General features: G+C 34.1%; 1 protein-coding gene and 1 long non-coding RNA gene across 3 annotated transcripts; both read right to left on the reverse strand.

Moving 5' to 3' along the window:
• Nucleotides 1-637: 637 nt before the first annotated feature.
• Nucleotides 638-15,268, reverse strand: LOC120122324. The gene is made up of 3 exons (XR_005516074.1): nucleotides 15,105-15,268; nucleotides 12,270-12,274; nucleotides 638-648 (listed from the first exon to the last, which is right to left on the reverse strand). It is a non-coding gene; the product is annotated as an uncharacterized LOC120122324 (long non-coding RNA).
• LOC120122321 (peroxidase 70-like) lies at nucleotides 6,108-16,599 on the reverse strand. 2 transcript variants are annotated; one of them, XM_039141469.1, is made up of 4 exons: nucleotides 16,596-16,599; nucleotides 7,033-7,240; nucleotides 6,764-6,958; nucleotides 6,108-6,688 (listed from the first exon to the last, which is right to left on the reverse strand). In XM_039141469.1, the coding sequence occupies exons 2-4, from the start codon at nucleotides 7,237-7,239 to the stop codon at nucleotides 6,140-6,142; spliced, it is 951 nt and encodes a 316-aa protein (XP_038997400.1). In that variant the 5' UTR covers nucleotide 7,240; nucleotides 16,596-16,599; the 3' UTR covers nucleotides 6,108-6,139. The 2 variants fall into 2 exon arrangements, with proteins under 2 accessions (XP_038997400.1, XP_038997399.1); XM_039141468.1 differs by lacking the exon at nucleotides 16,596-16,599 and having other exon boundaries at nucleotides 7,033-7,273.
• Between the last annotated feature and the right edge of the window lie 1,756 nt (nucleotides 16,600-18,355).

The raw sequence follows: 18,355 nt of genomic DNA on the forward strand, positions 1-18,355 counted from the left end.
GTTTGATTGCTTGGATAGTTGTTCTCTTACTTCTTCAAGTGTCCTTAGCTTGTATTTATAGCTTGGAATGTGTTTGAAGTCATATCTAGCCGTTGGGGATGTTTTGGAGCCGTTTGGGAATGATTTTTCTGCAAAAATAGGCTACCCAGAATGGGGGGAATCGGTACCCCTTTCATAGGGAATCGATACCCCTTCATAATATTCAAATATTATGACCGTTGGGCTGATGAACAGTGAGGGAATCGGTACCCCCTTGGGGGGAATCGGTTCCCCTTTTACATACTGGAATTTTTTAGCCTCGGGTTACTGTTCAAACAGTGATTTACTGTTCATAAAACATTTTTGTGCTCAATTTTAAATTAAAAGAACTTTGAATTATTTTTGTAAATTTTGAATAAATTCAATTAAGTCCAAATACATTTTGTAAATTCAATTCAAGTCCAAAAACCATTTTGCCTTAAATTGTTATATCGAAACATAGTTCAACAATCTCCCCCTTTTTGATATAACAAAAATTTGAAAAAATTGTTTTGGCAAAAACTCCCCTTAATAAAATGTTTAATGAAAAGATACTAACTGTTGGAAAACATATGAAAATGTTAAGCTCCCCCTTTTTCATTAAGAAATTGAATTTTTCAAACTAAACTTCTCCCCCTTTTTGTTATATCAAAAATAATTCGATCTTTGAAGTTTAAAATAACTTTGGAGAGTAAGTAGTAAATTTTACATTTAAAAATCATTTGAAAAATCAAAGCTCCCCCTCAATAAATGTATTCAAAACAAAATTAAGCTTTTAAGATCTTGACACTTAAACAAAATATTGAATTTCTAAAAAGAATAACAAACATGTTTGTAGCACATGAAATTCAATATATCCAAGTCTAAAATACTTTATGCAATACCAATTGTCGAAATTTGATATTAATACCAATTGCTAAAATTAAGTGCATTTGCATAAAGTTTTCCAAAATGTTATGCAATTTTAAAAATTTGATATCAATTGCTAGAGATATCATTTTCATTTAGACCACATGCATAAACATTCAAATTTAGGCCAAAAATTAAAATTTATAAAATCAAAGTATTTTGAAATTTGATATCAATTGTTAGAGAGATATCATTAGCATTTAAAACCAATTTGACCAAAATTCATTATGATGAACTAAAAATTCTCAAAAATAAATGTTCATCATAATCATCTTTTCAATATACATGAGATTAAAACAATGATGCATAATCATTTAAAACCAAAACTCATGCATGTTTAAAATCAATGAGCAACCAATAACCTAAATTAAAAGCATTAAGCTTAGAGGTTACCCATTCATTTTTCATGTGTGGCTAGAGCATCTTGAATCATCACTCACATCATCATTGCTCCCACACACCTACAAGAGACATTTAAGTAATTTTGGTATCCAAATTGTTTTGGATCCTTGGACGTTAGTTCAATGCCCTTGTTCCTTTCGGAACCCATACTTGCTAATTTTAAAATGTTTCCTTTCTTCAAAGGACAAGTATGTTCCAAATGACCATGATAATGACAATGTGAGCATATTGTCATTATTGAACTAAATGAATTATTTAAAATGATTTCTTTTTCTTTGTTAAGCATTCAAGCTTAACTTTTAAATCAAAATTTTGTTTTTCAAAACTATCAATTTTTATTTTTGAAAGCTCTAAATCCTTTTCAAAATTTCATTTTGGCTTTCAAAATCTATTTTTGTTTTCAAAGAAAATCGTTTTCAATTTAAATTTTGAAATCATTTTCTTATATTTGGAGTTCATGGTCTCAAACTCCGAATATAACCTATTAAAAGCATCTTGTAACTCATCAAATGTATATGAATTAAGTTCATTTGAGTTAGAAGATACCTCGGGCTCTTCATAAGCCATTAGAGACACCACCTTTGTTGGTTCTTCTTTCTTGTTTCCATGGATTTCCTCGAACTTATTCCAAAGCTCCTTGGCACTTGAACATGAAGAAACCCCTTCATAGATTTCAGGACCAAATGCACAAAACAACATGTGCATGGCCTTGGCATTAAGTTGAGCTTTCTTCCGTTCTTTGTCACTCTGCTTCTTCTCCTTCTTCTTTGGAGAAGAGTAGCCATTCTCGATTATCTCCCATACATCAAGATCATTGGATTGGATGAATACCTTCATTAATTTCTTCCAATGATGATAGTTGTCTCCATTGAAGTATGGAGGCTTGTCCGTTGGTAGGGAGTCTTCCATGTGGAACGAGCCGGAGGTGGAAGCCATCTTCTCGGTTGAGTCGGGAATTGGTAGAGCTTCTTCTAGGATCGTCTCAAGGTGGTTAAACCTTCTTAATGAGTTAGGCTCTGATGCCAATTGTTAGGATTTTCGGAAGCTCGAAACGACAACCGGAACGATTTGTAAAGAGGGGTCGGAACGGTTTTGTGTTTAGGGAGTAAGAAGATTGAAAGATAGAGAATTGCACAGCGATTTATAATGGTTCGACTTTCTCAATCAAAGTCTACGTCCACTACCTTAGCTCCTCACCAAGGATTTTCCAACAAATTCACTAATTTTTTATTTCTTTTGAGGACAAAGAGATAACCTTACAACTCCCTAGTTTTTCCGGGCTAAACTAGAACCTTTCCCTAGCTTTTACACGGGCTAAGCTAGAACCTTTCCCCTTTACAAAAGGATAAAAGATGTAAACAATAAAACCTCTCTAAGGTAGGTGTTTACAAGAATTAAGCTTAAAAGAACAAAATATTTACAAGAGAAAGATGAAATAAGAATGAAAAACTCTTCTCTTGTGTTTGATTGCTTGGATAGTTGTTCTCTTACTTCTTCAAGTGTCCTTAGCTTGTATTTATAGCTTGGAATGTGTTTGAAGTCATATCTAGCCGTTGGGGATGTTTTGGAGCCGTTTGGGAATGATTTTTCTGCAAAAATAGGCTACCCAGAATGGGGGGAATCGGTACCCCTTCATAGGGAATCGATACCCCTTCATAATATTCAAATATTATGATCGTTGGGCTGATGAACAGTGAGGGAATCGGTACCCCCTTGGGGGAATCGGTTCCCCTTTTACATACTGCAATTTTAAATTAAAAGAACTTTGAATTATTTTTGTAAATTTTGAATAAATTCAATTAAGTCCAAATACATTTTGTAAATTCAATTCAAGTCCAAAAACCATTTTGCCTTAAATTGTTATATCGAAACATAGTTCAACATATGAGATTTTTATTTTTCATTTGGTAACCAATGTAAATGGGTTCTTATAAAACCCCAAAAAAAGGATGTAAAAAAGATCCTCATTCCCCCATTCGAAAAAAAAGAACGAATGTAATTTTCTTCCTCGATTCGAAAAGAAAGGAAAGCAATACATTTTTTAAGGTATTTTACCTTACTCTTTTTTATTTTCGGTACCAATTTATTTGGGTTTTAGAACCAAAGTAGAATAATAAGAAATGAGAGGGGTATAATTGCTTGCCGGGGTTGCTCGAACTCCTCGTCGGAACTAAGGCCAGTGGAGGGGAGAAAGTCGAAGCCTTTAAGTCTTTATGGGTCGATTTACTATCTTGGGGTTCAATTTTTATCTATAGAAGAAGGTGAAAAGTTGGGATCTTTTTGGGGTAGTGTTGGTGTGCTCAGTGGCCATGGTGGTGGTCAGAGGTTCGTTTTTCGCCTCAAAATACGGTGGCTAACCATGGGCTTTGGGAGCTCTCGGTCAAGAGAGAAAAGAAAGGGTTGGGAGAAGTTAAAAAGGTAATGATAAGGTACTTGTTTAGGCTTGTTTGTCCGCCTATAAAGGTGGTTGGAAGGGAGGAAACCACCACCGATGTATGGTGGTTGGAGTGTGGCAATAGGGCTGTGTTGGGGAGCGGCAGTTGTAGGAGGAGAGGGAAAGTTGAGAAAGCTTTGTGTGTTTATTTAGTTCAGGTTTAATTTTTTTAACCTAAATGCCAATATTAACATAAATATTTAGGAGTTTAGGTCTAATCGTATAGTAGTCCCTACATATTTAGCGCATATTAACATTTTGTTCATCATTTCATTATTTTTTATTTTATTTTATTTCGACCTACTATTTTTATTTTATTTCAATTTGGTCACTTATTTATGTTATTTTATTTTGAATTAATCTGTTACATTTTATTTTTATTACATTTCAGTCCCATTTATTAAATATTGTTATTAAACGTTTAATACGGGCTTGCGGTGAGCCGCACCGAGGTACAACCCGCATTATTATGGCTCGGGTAAAATTTTAACTTTTTTACTAACTTCTAACTTTTAACTTACTAATTTCTAAAAAAATATTCGAACTAATTTACAACCTCACAAGGACCCATCCTAGGGTATGAATCGTGCTATTTATGGTATGCGTAAAATTCTAAAAATTAACCCTCTACCTTTTATTTTGTGCAATTTTATATTTATGTTGATTTAATTTCAGCACTGCAATTTTCTGTTCTTTTAATTCATGCACTTCATTTTTCTTTTTTTCTTTTAATCCTTCAATCTTTTATTTCCAGGTTTTAATTTTCTGTAATTTATTATCGGTCCCTTTATTTTTTTATGCATTTTATTATAATCCCATGATTACTTGGTGGCCATTGTTGTGTGTTCCGATATATTTAGCATTATATCTTTATATCTATCATTTTAGTTCTATATATGGATGGTTTATTTAGATTTTAATATGTGTATTTAGCGTTCTTTATCTATTTTCCTGTCTCTTTCCCGTGTTTAAATGTGCGATTTAACTTAATGTTTTTTTTTTAAATTTATTAGTATTCAATTTTTATATGATTTCATCCATTACGATTTAGTCCATCATAATTCGTGTAGCATATGTGCAAATATTATCATGTACACTCGTATATATTATTGTTTTGATAAAAGTAATATGTACAGTATGATTATTTTTTGTCATAGATTATATTCTTAATAAAAGTAATAATATTTTGTGAGGATAATTAATGAAAACAAGTTTTGACTGACAAGGAATGTGTTTCTAAAGATTGTCTGTACAAAATGTTATTCGTTTGTATTTGAGTTTTTTATTTTATCAAATGTATGTATTTTATGATTAAAAAATACGGCAATATTATTACGTATGAGGAATCTATAGAAACATGCCTTTACTGACAAGAAGTGTGTTTTTCGAGGATTGTTCGTACAAAATAATATATTTTTTAAAATTTCTCAAAAACATATCGTAATTTAAATACATATTCGAATTTGCAATTTTCATTATTTAGATGACGTATAATCGCTTAAGTACCAATTTTGGGCACTGTGAATGTGCTCATCCTTCACCACGCGTAATCAACTTCGAACCCTTTTCAAAACGAGTTTCTGGTTAAACGCAAACCGTTTTTTCTTTTAAAATTATTTTTCCTAAAATTGTTTTACAGGATATTTTTAGGTGTTCTACCTACCTAACGCAAAGGTTGACGGCGAGTCCAAATATATTTGTTTTTCTCAGACCTGATCTTTTCCAAAATTAAGTTGTTTTCTCTTTTAAAAGTATTATTTATAAATGTCTCTCTAATTGTACGAATTAGAATTGGAAGATTGTTTTGATCGTTGGATATCATAATAATTTATGGATTACGTCGCAAAAGTTGGAATTATATATAAAGGGTGTCAAGTTTAGGTTGTTCATAGTTGGGTTGTGTATTGGTGTGTCTTAAACAATGATTGTTGTGTTCCTTCGGTTTGAGTTCGATCTTAGTTTAAATTGTTGACATTTTTCTTTTTAATAGTATATTATGAGAACTCTTTTCCTTATACCAATGTTTGAGATAGTGCCTTTGCCAAAGCTAGGCCATATAATCTAACCATGAGAAAATTTCAGACTCGTCTTTTAAAGATTGTTTCGTTCTGAAACAACTATAATGTCCATATAGCCTCACCATGAATATAAATACAAATAATTAATTTGCATATAATATGATATAAAATAAATCTCGAGGATACTTATATTAATAATTATTTTAATAAATACACTTGAAAATATTACAATGAAAAGATTGAAACAATATAAGAGGCACTTAAGGTGACATTTCTATCAAGTAGTGCCGTCGAATAAAGACACTTTGACCCATGCAATTAATAAAATAACAAGAATTAGTTGATGTTGAGATTGTCATCAATTTGCCCTCCTGCAGTTGATACGAATCTGTCCTTGTTTTCCGGTTAAAGGCTTAATGTTTCCCATCCTAATCATAGACTTCGCAAAATCATTCCAGAAAGCATCAGGGTTCAAGCTGTAAGTCTTTACAAGTTTATCGGTGGAGCCGCCATTGAAAAGAGCCTGATCTGAGGTGAGTAGTCCCCTTTGCTTCACTAGGTTGCTGAAGTATGCAGTGTCAAACTTGGCAGGTGTAGAATCGAAAGGAGCGAGATTAGTGTTCCCTCCGGTGCGTGGGCAAGTGGCTCTACGCTGTTTGGCAAAGGCAGGGTCAATATTGGTTGCATTGTAAATTCTGTTCCTAAAGATTAAACATCTTGATAAGCCAATGGTGTTTCCACCGGAGAGAGCTACAAGATCTCTCTGGTTCAAGCCCTGGTTCTTGAAGTTGTCGATCAATGCAGGAAGATCCATTGAAGCCGATGGAAGCACACTGTCGGCTAAGGCCCTACTAGCCGTGGTTGAGTCTCTCCTACCCAAACGAACCTTCCATGCTGGACCTCCAAGCTGCAATCATGGTAGTTTTCGTTTAGAAATATTGGTTTTTACATGATAAATATTAGAGGCAATAAAGGACTTTACCGCAACTACGGAATCTCGAGCAGCCACTGCTAAGATATCAGTACAAGAGACCACGGGGCGTCCACAAGCTCTGTCCACTTCAGCCTTAATCTCATCTACAACTTCGAAACCTCTCACAGAATTCAAATTTCCACGTGCATTTTTCTCGGTTTCGAAAGCACGGGTAGAATCCAAAAGAAGTGAACCATCACAGCCCTGCAACACAATGCAGTTGAAGATTTATATGCAAATACTAAAACTTTTCAAAAAATTAATCAAGGATAACATACATTAACGAAGCAATCATGGAAGTGCAAACGAAGCAAAGAAGAACCCATGCGGGGCTCTCTGTGGACAGCAGCCTGCACTATTCTCTTGATGGCAGGCAAAGCTTGGGGACAAACTCTGTCATAAAATTTGGGTGATAAGGAAAAAGCAGTGGTTGCAAGAGCCAACCAAAGAAATGCATGAAGAAGAAAGTTACTACGGGAAGCCATGACAAGTACGCAAGTAGTAGGCTTAATCTCGATGAGGTTTGTGTTGTGTATGTCGAGCATGCGGTCGCGTAATTTATAGATACGTAGGAACTTCATAGAAATACGTGAATTTGTTGGTTTTGGACTTCGCATATCAATGATTAGACCGTTAGACTGTTTCTTTCAGGAGCCTTTTTTTACCATCTCTCAAGGGCCGCCTGGTCAAGCAAAGCTACCACCTCCTTTTTAAGACACACGAGGACGAGGCTGCTAATATATAAAATATGCTGAGATTCGTAGAAATTGCAGTAGAAACATTGTTAATCGCATTGCCTATGTTCCAGTTTTGAACAAAATCAATAAATGATAACAATTGTGATACAAGTTGACGTCAATGTTTAAGGTTTGACCTTCAAAACAATGTGCTAATTGAATAAGGGTATATTACACCAAAGCTCACTGATTTATTTGCAAGATTACAAATGGATCACCAACCTTCTAAAACTTACAAACGAGTCACTCAATCGATTGTAACAAACAGGTCATTGGACCGTGAAACACCATACGAGGTGGGCAATGAATCCTGAATTTCCACCATAAGATTCATCTCAATCTCCCCCATTCAATTCACCATATTAGATTCTCGAGAATCTCACTCAAAAACCTTAAAATCACCTTGCAAAACTTTTAAATTTCTTGAACCTCGATCTACGTTATTGACCACTAGATGACTTCTACCTAGTGATATCCTCCCTCTCACCAACTCCAGTCTCTCTACCATTGGAATCGTCGAATGAATCCCATGATCTTTGAGAAGTCCAAAACTTAAAATGGGTTTTCTTTCTCAATTAATCCAATGTCTCATTTGTGTCTTTCTTAAATTAGGTGACCTAATTGTAATATTACTAAATATTGGGTGAAATATTTGTAATCTTACTAATATTTAGAATGCTGAAGCAAGAAATGAGGAACATTTGGGGCATCTTTGGAGATTCAACATCAAATATTGGGGCATTTTTTGATATTGGGGCATCATTTGGGGATTCAACATCCTAATGCAAATTATCAGACCTTTTTCAGGAGATAAAATATAACCAATTCATGTTACATGCATCTTATGCATACATTTTAGAGCATCATATTTATCATTTTCCACATACATAATTTTTTACAACTTTTAGAGTCAAGTTTCAACTTCAAGACGAAGGATACTCGATTCAAAAGCACCTTAAAGATTCATGTTAGTTGCTTAACTCAGCAGCAAGAAGCTACACTTCGACCAACTCGACAGATTGAAAGTTTCTCTCGAAACAACACAATTTGCTCGAGAGTGGATTTCAACTTCACGACGAAGGATATCTAGCTCGAAGCCAAACTTCACAATAAAGGGGTCTCCACGGTTTCAACTTCACGACGAAGGGAATTGTGTCCACCCGCAACATACAACACTTGGATTTCAACTTCACGACGAAGGATATTCAAGTCAAGGCTCAACTTCACAACGAAGTGGCTATCCGCGATTTCAACTCCACGACGGCGGATATCGTGCCACTTGAGACAACAAGCAGTGTCCCAAGCCTTCCCACTCGCACCGTGGTCCCTTCAACGACAACAAACTTTCACACAAGATGGTTCCGAGTGCTTTATCGACAACATGTAATGGTCCCCCACTCTTGTCATCCACGACAACTGCCAGCACAGACGAGGCCCCTTTGATTACTCCATCAGCATTCATCGTGCACATACTAACAAAAGCAAAAAAGTTGAGATTTTTTATTTTTCATTTGGTAACCACTGTAAATGGGTTATTATAAAACCCCAAAAAAGGATGTATAAAGGTCCTCATTCCCCATTCAAAAAAAATGAGCGAATGCAATTTTCTTCCCCGATTCGAAAAGAAAAGAAAACAATACATTTTTAAGGTATTTTACCTTCTTCTTTTTTTATTTTGATTTGGTCACTTATTTATGTTTGTTTTATTTCAAATTAATATACTGCATTTTATTTTTATTGCATTTGAGTCCCTTTTATTAAATATTGTTATTAAATGTTTAATACGACCTTGCGATGATCCTCCCTGGGGTACAACCCGCATCATTATGGCCAGGATAAAGTTTTAACTTTTTTACTAACTTCTAACTTCTAAATACTTCTAACTTACTAATTTCTAAAAAGCATGAGAACTAATTTACGACCTCGCGATGAACCACCCTTTGGTATGAATCCTGTTATTTACGGTCTTGGTAAAATTCTAAAAATTAGCCCTTTACCTTTTATTTTTGTGTAATTTTATATTTATGCTATTTAAATTTCATCAGTTTAATTTTCTGTTTTTTTTAATTCATGCACTTCATTTTTCTTTATTTTAGTTTAATTCTTTAGTCTTTTATTTCCGGCTTTTAATTTCCTGCAATTTATTTTCAGTCCCTTTATTTTTTATATCAAAACTATATTAAAATAAAGTTTTTTTAGACTGACATTATTTTTTTATCTTAATTAAAATTTAACACAAATAATTATCACTTTGCATAGATTTTATACACATATCATATGAATTCCACCACCAAAATTTAAAATCCACCACTAAAAGATCAAAGCACAACAGACCCTTAGAACAAAATCAATTGTTTTGAATATAAGAGAAAATGAATTCAACACCGAAAACTAATATCAGAAACCTAATTTGGTAGATACTTAGCTCCTAATGTGCACCTTTAATATAAGGTAAACAAATTACGTAATTGGTGATTTTGCAACTCAAACTTTAAAGGATTGGGGATTTAGATGAATAACAAGAGAAAACCATGGTCACCCAACTATTAGAAAATTACAAATAAAAATAATGTAACTCAATCTCAATTTTTTTATTCTAGAACATGAAATGTATATTTTCTTAAAACTGATTTATGATAATATTTTAAAGATCCATGAGTTTTTCACTTTTGATGAAGGTGAGAAGAGTTTGCGAGGAAGGGAGAAGAGTATTTGATCGCTCGTACTCATGGTATTTGTCGATGTTTGAATCTAATACCTCAAGGAATAACAATAATTCTTTTATCACCGAAGTCACAGGAGTTCATGTTTATTATTAATCAAAATTAAAATACATGTTGCGAAGTTGTTAAAAGTGAAACGAGCGTTATAGTTGGTCACTAGAGAATATTTTTAATGTTTTTCTTAGGATTATAAAGTTTTTTTTTCATTTAGATTCAATTTTATCCTAAAAAGTCAATTTGATCATCTTTAAAGAATTACATTACTGTTTAACGTTTCATAAATGAGGTCATCCTATATGGAATTTAATTACTTGATCTAGCCTTATTACGACCGAGGTGGTGAGATCATGCTAAATTGTTGTATTCTTTATATTTGAGTTGTAGTTTTATCTCGTATTCAAATATTTTTATGTTTCTGGTTCCAAGAGGAAACGATTGGCAGGTCTGCTCCTTTAAAAGGCTTTCTCAGGTTAGATTGGATGCCCTTGTGAATGAGAGCTATAGGCTTAAAAGCATTAAGGGTCTGATGAGAAATCATGAAAGAGACATCCTTACTAAGTTCTCCAAGTCTATAGGCTATGTTGATACCGCTTCCATTAAGCTTATGGTGTTAAGGAGGCACATCTAATTTATTAGATTTCAAGTGAGTAGGGTTGTCAAAACTTATTGTTGAGTTTGACTGTAGTAGTTTTGTGACTTAAACCCATCATCGTTTTCAAGCTCTTTTATTTTTTAAAAGTATTATATATGAATGTCTCTGTATTTGTAAAGGGTAGAATTGGATGATTGTTCTGATCGTTGGAGATCATAATAATTTGAATCATCGAATGGGTCCCCCTATCTTTGAGAAGTCCAAAACTCAAAGTGGGTTTTATTTCTTGATTAATCCAGTGTCTCATTTGTGTACTTTTGGAATTAGGTGACCTGATTGTAATCTTACTAATAATTGGGTGTCAGATTTTTAATCTTAGTAATATTTAGATGGCATGTGCTGTAATTTACCAAATGAGAAAATCATCAAGAAAATATTTCCTAACGACAACTTCATTTCATTTTGAACGGGTCAATGACTTGTTCGAGACAATCTATTATTTGAGTGACTAATTTATCAGTTTTTCAAATTAGATAATTAATTTATAAGTGTACTAATAATTGAGTGTCTTCCAAGTGATTCAACCATTAAATAGATACTTGGGTTTCATGGTTCATCCTTAGCCGCTGGAGGCGTCAACTTTTCTTTTACGACCCACTTATTTTTTTTCTTCCTCTTTTACTTATTTGTATATAGGGTTAATATTATGGTATGATCATTACATTTAAGGTGGGGTGAAGACATCTCTATGCATTCGACTGTTGAGGAGGTAGTTCGACACTCGAACAGGAGTTTGGTGAACGAGTGGAGGCATCTTCACCTTGCTGGAAGTAATTGGGAAGTCTTTGTCCCCCTTGCTAAGGCAAAACAATCTCAACGCTCATAATAGCAATAGAGAGCGGAAGCATCCCATCGCTCTTTGTAGAATCCTTTGAGCGGTGACAGAGTGTGAGGCAACTCCTCCCTAATGTAATATCATGAACTATGCGAAGATATCTTAATGATGTCGTGTGGAGACATCCTGATGCCCTATGAATCAGAAATAGAGTTATTCGTATTTTTAGGATGAAGACATCTTGACTCTTTCAATCGGTGTTAGGAAGAGTTCCTTTAATTATATAGGACTAGAGGCATCTCAATGCCCTCGACCAATATAGAGGACAACTCGACATCCTCGGAGGAGTTTGGTGGACAGGATGAGGCATCCCATCACTCTTTGGAGAATCCTTTGAGTGACCGTTGATAGAGTGTGAGACAACTCCTAAATGGTATAATATAACAAATCATACAAAGAAATCTCAACGCTTTCAGGTGGAGGGATCTCGATACCCGAATTGATCATGGAGTTATTCCTACTACCAGGATGTAGGCATCTAAACTCTTTTGGTTGTTGTTAGGAAGAGTTACTTTAATTTTATAGGAGTAGAGGTATCTCAACACTCTTGGACGACAGAGGAGGTAACTCAGCCTACAACGGCACACTGCAAGTTTAGCGAAGGCATCTCCACTTTGTTAGAAGATTCTATAGGTGTGATATAGTCATCTTTTCCTTGGTAAAAACAATTATGTGATATATCTCTTGCTAGTGCAAAGGTATCTCCACCACGTTTGTTAGGGCACAATGGAGAAACTTTTATTGTTAGATCCGAGGCAGCCCAACCCATTTGGTAAATCCTTAAGTTGTAACTGTGGGTTAAGATAACTCTACGCTCAATGAAGGTATCTCGACACTATCAATAGATAATGGAGTCTGGTTGGCTGATGAAAATAAGAAGTTATTTCTTTTTGAATGTAGAGGAGACAGCTCAACGCTCTTAGCTAGAAAAAGAACATCTCAGAACTATGGCTACAAAGTAGAGACGTCTCAACACTATGGTAACATAATAGAGAATAGGTGACTTCTGAAGTTATAGTAGAAGAAATAACATTGAAGGGTTACAATACTTAAACGGAGGAATAAGGACTTTGATCTTTATGTGTATTAAAGATGTTTTAGTACTTCACAGTATGCTAAGAGGTAGTTTTCCCTAACCTTTGTGCAAGGAGCAACTAAGTTTTATTTTAAGTCTTGTCTAGTCTCAAATGTATATAGGCTGATCTTATCTATATTGCAAGCAATTTCATCCTGTCTATCTAAGGCAAATATGAGAACTTAACTAGTGAGTTTTATCTAGACGCATTTTCAATCCGGATAATTAATGGGGAGGCTGCTTCCATGGTCATAAGTTATATGACGGTTAACAAAATTACTTGTATGAGGCATAGTAGGAGAAGTGATGTTGTAAAAGCCATTTCTCTTCCATTATAAGTTAGTCTTCGATTTCTAGGATGTGACTCCTTGTGTATCTTGGGAAGCTTCCTCATCATCTGTATGAGCCTCTCTTGATGCTACCTTTGGAGTTATGATTAGCACATATGTTAGCTTTTGGAGTTTGGTCGTAGCATAAGCTAATTTCTTCATATCATGTGGCCGGTTTGTTCGCCTTCTTTTATCCCCAAACACCACACAATCTAGTCAAGTTATGTCGGAGCCAAGTTTGGGTAAGCCATGAGAACACACTCTATAGGAACGAGTTCTAGAACAATATCATCGACGAATCCTAAGCACCCGTAAGAAGAATCGTTTAAATAATAAAGAGGGTGCATTATGTTGTTACATCATCCCTTTTTCCTTTTATTCTCCTTGTCGTATGCCTTTGTAGCATTGAAGGGTGGGTTGATTTGTTGTTACAATTACAGTCGGGCTGCCCAAGGAGCTCGATGTTGTTAATGGAAATTTTGTAGCACGATATGTGGTTGCTGGCCAGAAAAATCTAATTACATCAGGGGAGATTTTAGGAAGAAGATGAGAGTTTATGTTGGTTATTTTATTCTTGAGGTGCATCTTGATTGATTATTACGTCAAGAGGTGTTTCACATTAATCGCATAAATTGTTGATGGAAACATTAGGGTTGTGGTGATTAATGGCAGTTCATCGTTTCTGATTTGAATAGAGAGCCACAATCGTTGATTCATGGTGGTACTGAATATGATTCTAATCGTATGGTTTCAAAGATTTTGAGAAGGAATGAACTGAAGAGGATAAAGGTGAAGAAATAGAAGAAGACCCTTTATTCAGTCTAGTATAGATGTTTTATAGTGGCTTTTAATGTCCGTGTTAGACTAAGGATCATGATTGCAACTTGTATGTCAATAAGTTGAATGAATATGACACCTAGAGATAAATTTGGTTTTAACAAATCATTTGGGTCTATCAATGGTCATGTTAAAAGAATGTGACTGAAAAGAAAAAATGATTGATCTGAGAGTACGAAAACCCAGAATCTACAATTGATGGAGAAAGATCCTTTAGATACCTCTTTTTACTTTGAAGACTTCAGTTGTTAGAAAAGTTATTGGTGGAGGAATCCTATATAATAATATCATTTAATCAATAATTACAATATAATGAATTATACCATTAAATATAATTATTAATTGATTCATATCATCACTCTTTAAGAGACTATAATTAATAAGATTTCATGTACCTTTAATGAATGTTTTTCGTTTATCACAATAATCATATTTTTGTTCGTTATATTATACTTATCTCAAGAATTACGTTTTAGAAAGTGTAAATCTCAAATGTTAAAGGAATTGTTGTCATTTCTAGAGGTCATGGTTCGAGCATCAGCAATTGTAAGGATGATTGAGCTTTTATTGTCAAATGGTTGAGAGTACTTAAAATATATACTATTTTGTAATCACTTTTAGCTTAATAAAAAATATAAAAAATGAGAGAAAAAAAAGAGGATATAAAAAAGGAAAGGTCAAGATGGTTTTAGTTGGCCGTTACAAAATATGCAATCCAAAGACATTGCAAGGGCCATAAAATCATGAATGTTAGTAGATGGCATAATGAAGCATCCATATCATACATCGGACATCCACAATCAATTGTCAGGACAAAACCAAATTGAAAAAAAGGCAACAGAGGACAAAGAGATTGGGAAAGTAGTTGAAAAGGAGGCACACACTACAAGAAAATATACTTTTAATGACACACGAACGATGACACACACTAATTTATGACTTGCAAAAAATGTGTTTCATAAACAAAATGCCATGTTTTTTAAAATCTGAACGATTTATTACTTACAATATTGTGTGTCATATTTAATAGTCATAATCCAAAAATTTTGCAAAAACACAGAGTACACTTATAATTGTGTGTCATCTGTAAAAATCGTCTTTTAATTTCCCCCATTATTTTCATCATTTCTCGCTTCTTCCCCCCTCGATTCATTGTTCGCACCTTCCCAAATGCTCCGATTCATTATTCACAATTCTTATGTTGGTAAGTAAAACCAAAACTCTTTGATTCTTTCAACCTACTTGAACATAAGTTCATGCATCACATATTTTCATTGCAGCAATAACGATGTTCTTCGGGATTACTTTCCCGTTCTTCGGTGGTCTTCTCGGTTTTCTTCGGAGGACTCGCGTTTGCACCAACAACATACTTCGTAATCTGGGTTCTTTTAGTTTTGACGCACTTTCAATTTGTTAGTTGTTTTCTTCTTTTGAATGCACAAAAAATTCTGGGAAATCTATATTTTTCTGTTTGGGATTGAGGAAAAGTTTTAACTTGAATATCAATTAGCTTGAATCACAATATGTTGCTGATTTAGTTGTGTTGTTTTCTGTTGCACGAGAAAAGTTATTGATTTATAAGTTTAAGTCCCATGTTTGTGTGTGTTGTTGGTTTTCAATTTGTTGGTTTTCTTCTTTTGAATGCATGCAAATTATGGGGAATCTGCATTTTTTTGTTTGGGATTGAGGGAAAGTCTTGACTATCAATTATTGAACCACAATATATTGCTGATTTAGTTGTGTTGTTCTATTTTACGTGAGCAAAGTTATTAGCTTATAAGTTTTAGTCCCATGCTTGTTTGTGTTCTGATTTTCAATTTGTTTGTTGTTTCTTCTTTGAATGCATGCAAAATTCTGGGGAATATGCATTTTTCTGTTTGGATTGAGGATAAGTCTTAACTTGACTATCAATTAGCTTGAATCCAACTTATTTTGTTGTTTTTCTTACACGAGCATAGTTATGAACTTCCATGTATTGTTGATTTTCAATTTGCTAGTTTAGATTTATTGCTAGATGTTACATGCTTAACCATAATATAAATGTATGTATGTATATGATATTGTTTACATGCTTAGGTGCAGTGGCAACAAAAGTGTCACCTGTGGAAAAAGAAACCCCTATGGAGAAATCAAAAGAGGACTTGTTGTCAGTTACATCTTCAAAGGAATGGGATGAAAAAGTAGGTTTTGATATCAATGAAAACGAGTCGACTATCAGAATCACGGTGGTCGGAGCTTCCGGGGATCTTACGAAAAAGAATATATTCCCTGCACTTTTTGCACTTTATTATGAAGGTTGTCTTCCTGAGGTCTGTTTCACATTAGTATCGTCTTCTAAACTACTTGAAACTTTGATCCGGAGATTGATGTAACTTAATTTGTGCTCGAAAAAATGTGGGTTAATTTTGTTGCAGCACTTTACCATCTATGGATATTCGAGGAGTAAGATGACTGATGCGGAAATAAGGAATATGGTGAGCAAGACCCTTACTTGTAGGATCGATAAAACGTGAACTGTTTTCCTATCTTTTGTTTGCAACTTCAAGTTCATAGGCATCCGATTGCAGATTTCATTGTTTGTTTCTTTTAATTGATTATTGAACTTATAAATGGGTGTGATATGTAAATCCAGGGAGAATTGTAGTGAAAAGATGGAAGAATTTCTTAAAAGATGTTTCTACCACTCTGGTCAGTATGATTCCGGGGAAAATTTTGCACAGTTGGACAAGAAGCTCAAGGAGCATGAGGTAATGAATTTTTGATCCGGTTAACGGGAATAGTGAGCTAATTCCGACTTGTTATTTATAATCTCTTTACAATTGAATGTATTTGTGGATATTGAGGGTTTCAAGTTTCAACCATTTTTTAGTTATGGGCCATACAATGGTATTTTAAGTGCAAGTGTTCTTCAAAATCTAGTACCATAGGGGATTCGGCACACACCTTATTTATAATGTGAAAATTCAGTTGTTTTTTATGACGATAAATTGCTTGTCCAGGGCAGGAGGGTTTCTAATCGCCTCTTTTATCTCTCTATCCCTCCAAAAAATTTTATCGATGCCGTAAAATGTACAATCTCTGTAAGAGGCTTCTCTATTTATAGATGATCCTTTATGTTTTATCCATGCAGGATAGTATGAAAGAGATCTCTTTTACTCACAATTATGGGCCTGCATTGAGTCGATACATGGTGCTTTAAATTTGATCTTTTGTTTTGTAGCTAAGTATGAAAGAGATGCTAAGAAGTATTGGGATCAGTTCTACAGGCAACATCAAGATAAAGTTAGTCCTCTTGCAGTTTTGTTTAAGTTGTTTTCATCCCTTTTTATATCTACTAAGGTCATTGTTGAGACGTTGTGTTATTACTTAAATGCACTACATCTACTCCCCAAACCCAGATTTTGGACTGGCTGTTAAATAATTTTAAATGCTATAATAGATACCTAAGGTTGTGGATCGAATGTTACTAAATTTCGGTTTAGTCTTTGTACTAGCAATGGTTGTGACAAACAACAAGGTTCTTTTTGGGATCACTTCGAAAAGCTGCAACTTATATAGAACCACTGCTACAGGAATTTTATTATGTTCTTTGGTATAGTGATTTTGAAATTGTTTAATTCCTATTGTTTCAGTTTTTTAAAGATCGGCACTACCTGGACAAGGAATCAGATCAATATTTCTCTATGAGTCGAAGCTAACTATTTTAATCTCTTTGTTTTTGATTTTTTAATTCTTCAAGGTTATTTGTTTCCTTTTTTAACTATTTTTTTTATTAAATCAGAGAAGCGGAAGAAAAGTTATTTTGGAGGTAAATCACTTGACATTTTCACTTACGTATTATCCATTCAATATCTATTTTGTGGTAAATAAATAGACTGTCTACTAATACTATTTTCCTGAGTTTGAATCCACAATAAATTCTCTGTTAATGCTAGGTTATTTGGAAATGGACTTGTTTTAATTGAGTTCGAGTAAATGAGAATAGTGCTAACATTTCTGCTTTCCCTATGAATTCTTATTTTATTCCTCTAAATGGTCTGGTAATCTTATTCAAGATGCCTTTATTGTTGAAGTGAATGGTGTGGCAAACCTTGTTGAATGTTGGTCACTATATATGGTAGAACTTGACTTTATTGTTCCTTATAGTGTGTGTTAAGTAGTTCCCCTTCTTGTCTAAGGTTCTTAAATTCTCATGTAAGGTTTCTATATATTATAGAACTAATGTGACCTTGGTAATCAGGTTGGCTGTGGTGCTGGAAATGTTGTATTCCCTCTAATTGCTACATACCCAGAGGTTGATCTATGCTATTCCGAGACTTTGCTGTTGGTGACCTTGCTCAGGTTGATCTATGCACATATTGTTTAGCACCATTTTAGTAAAATTAATGTGCTAAGATCTTATAATATGTTCGT

Source organism: Hibiscus syriacus, unplaced genomic scaffold (assembly GCF_006381635.1).
Source record: "Hibiscus syriacus cultivar Baekdansim isolate YM2019G1 unplaced genomic scaffold, ASM638163v2 tig00110386_pilon, whole genome shotgun sequence".
Taxonomy (NCBI): Eukaryota; Viridiplantae; Streptophyta; class Magnoliopsida; order Malvales; family Malvaceae; genus Hibiscus; species Hibiscus syriacus.

Coding starts and splice junctions, on each gene's coding strand:
- LOC120122321 (XM_039141469.1), bottom strand. CDS start 7,239: ATGGCTTCCCGTAGTAACTTTCTTCTTCATGCATTTCTTTGGTTGGCT. Junction 6,959..7,032: donor TCCATGATTGCTTCGTTAAT/GTATGTTATCCT, acceptor ATTGTGTTGCAG/GGCTGTGATGGTTCACTTCT. Junction 6,689..6,763: donor CTCGAGATTCCGTAGTTGCG/GTAAAGTCCTTT, acceptor CCATGATTGCAG/CTTGGAGGTCCAGCATGGAA.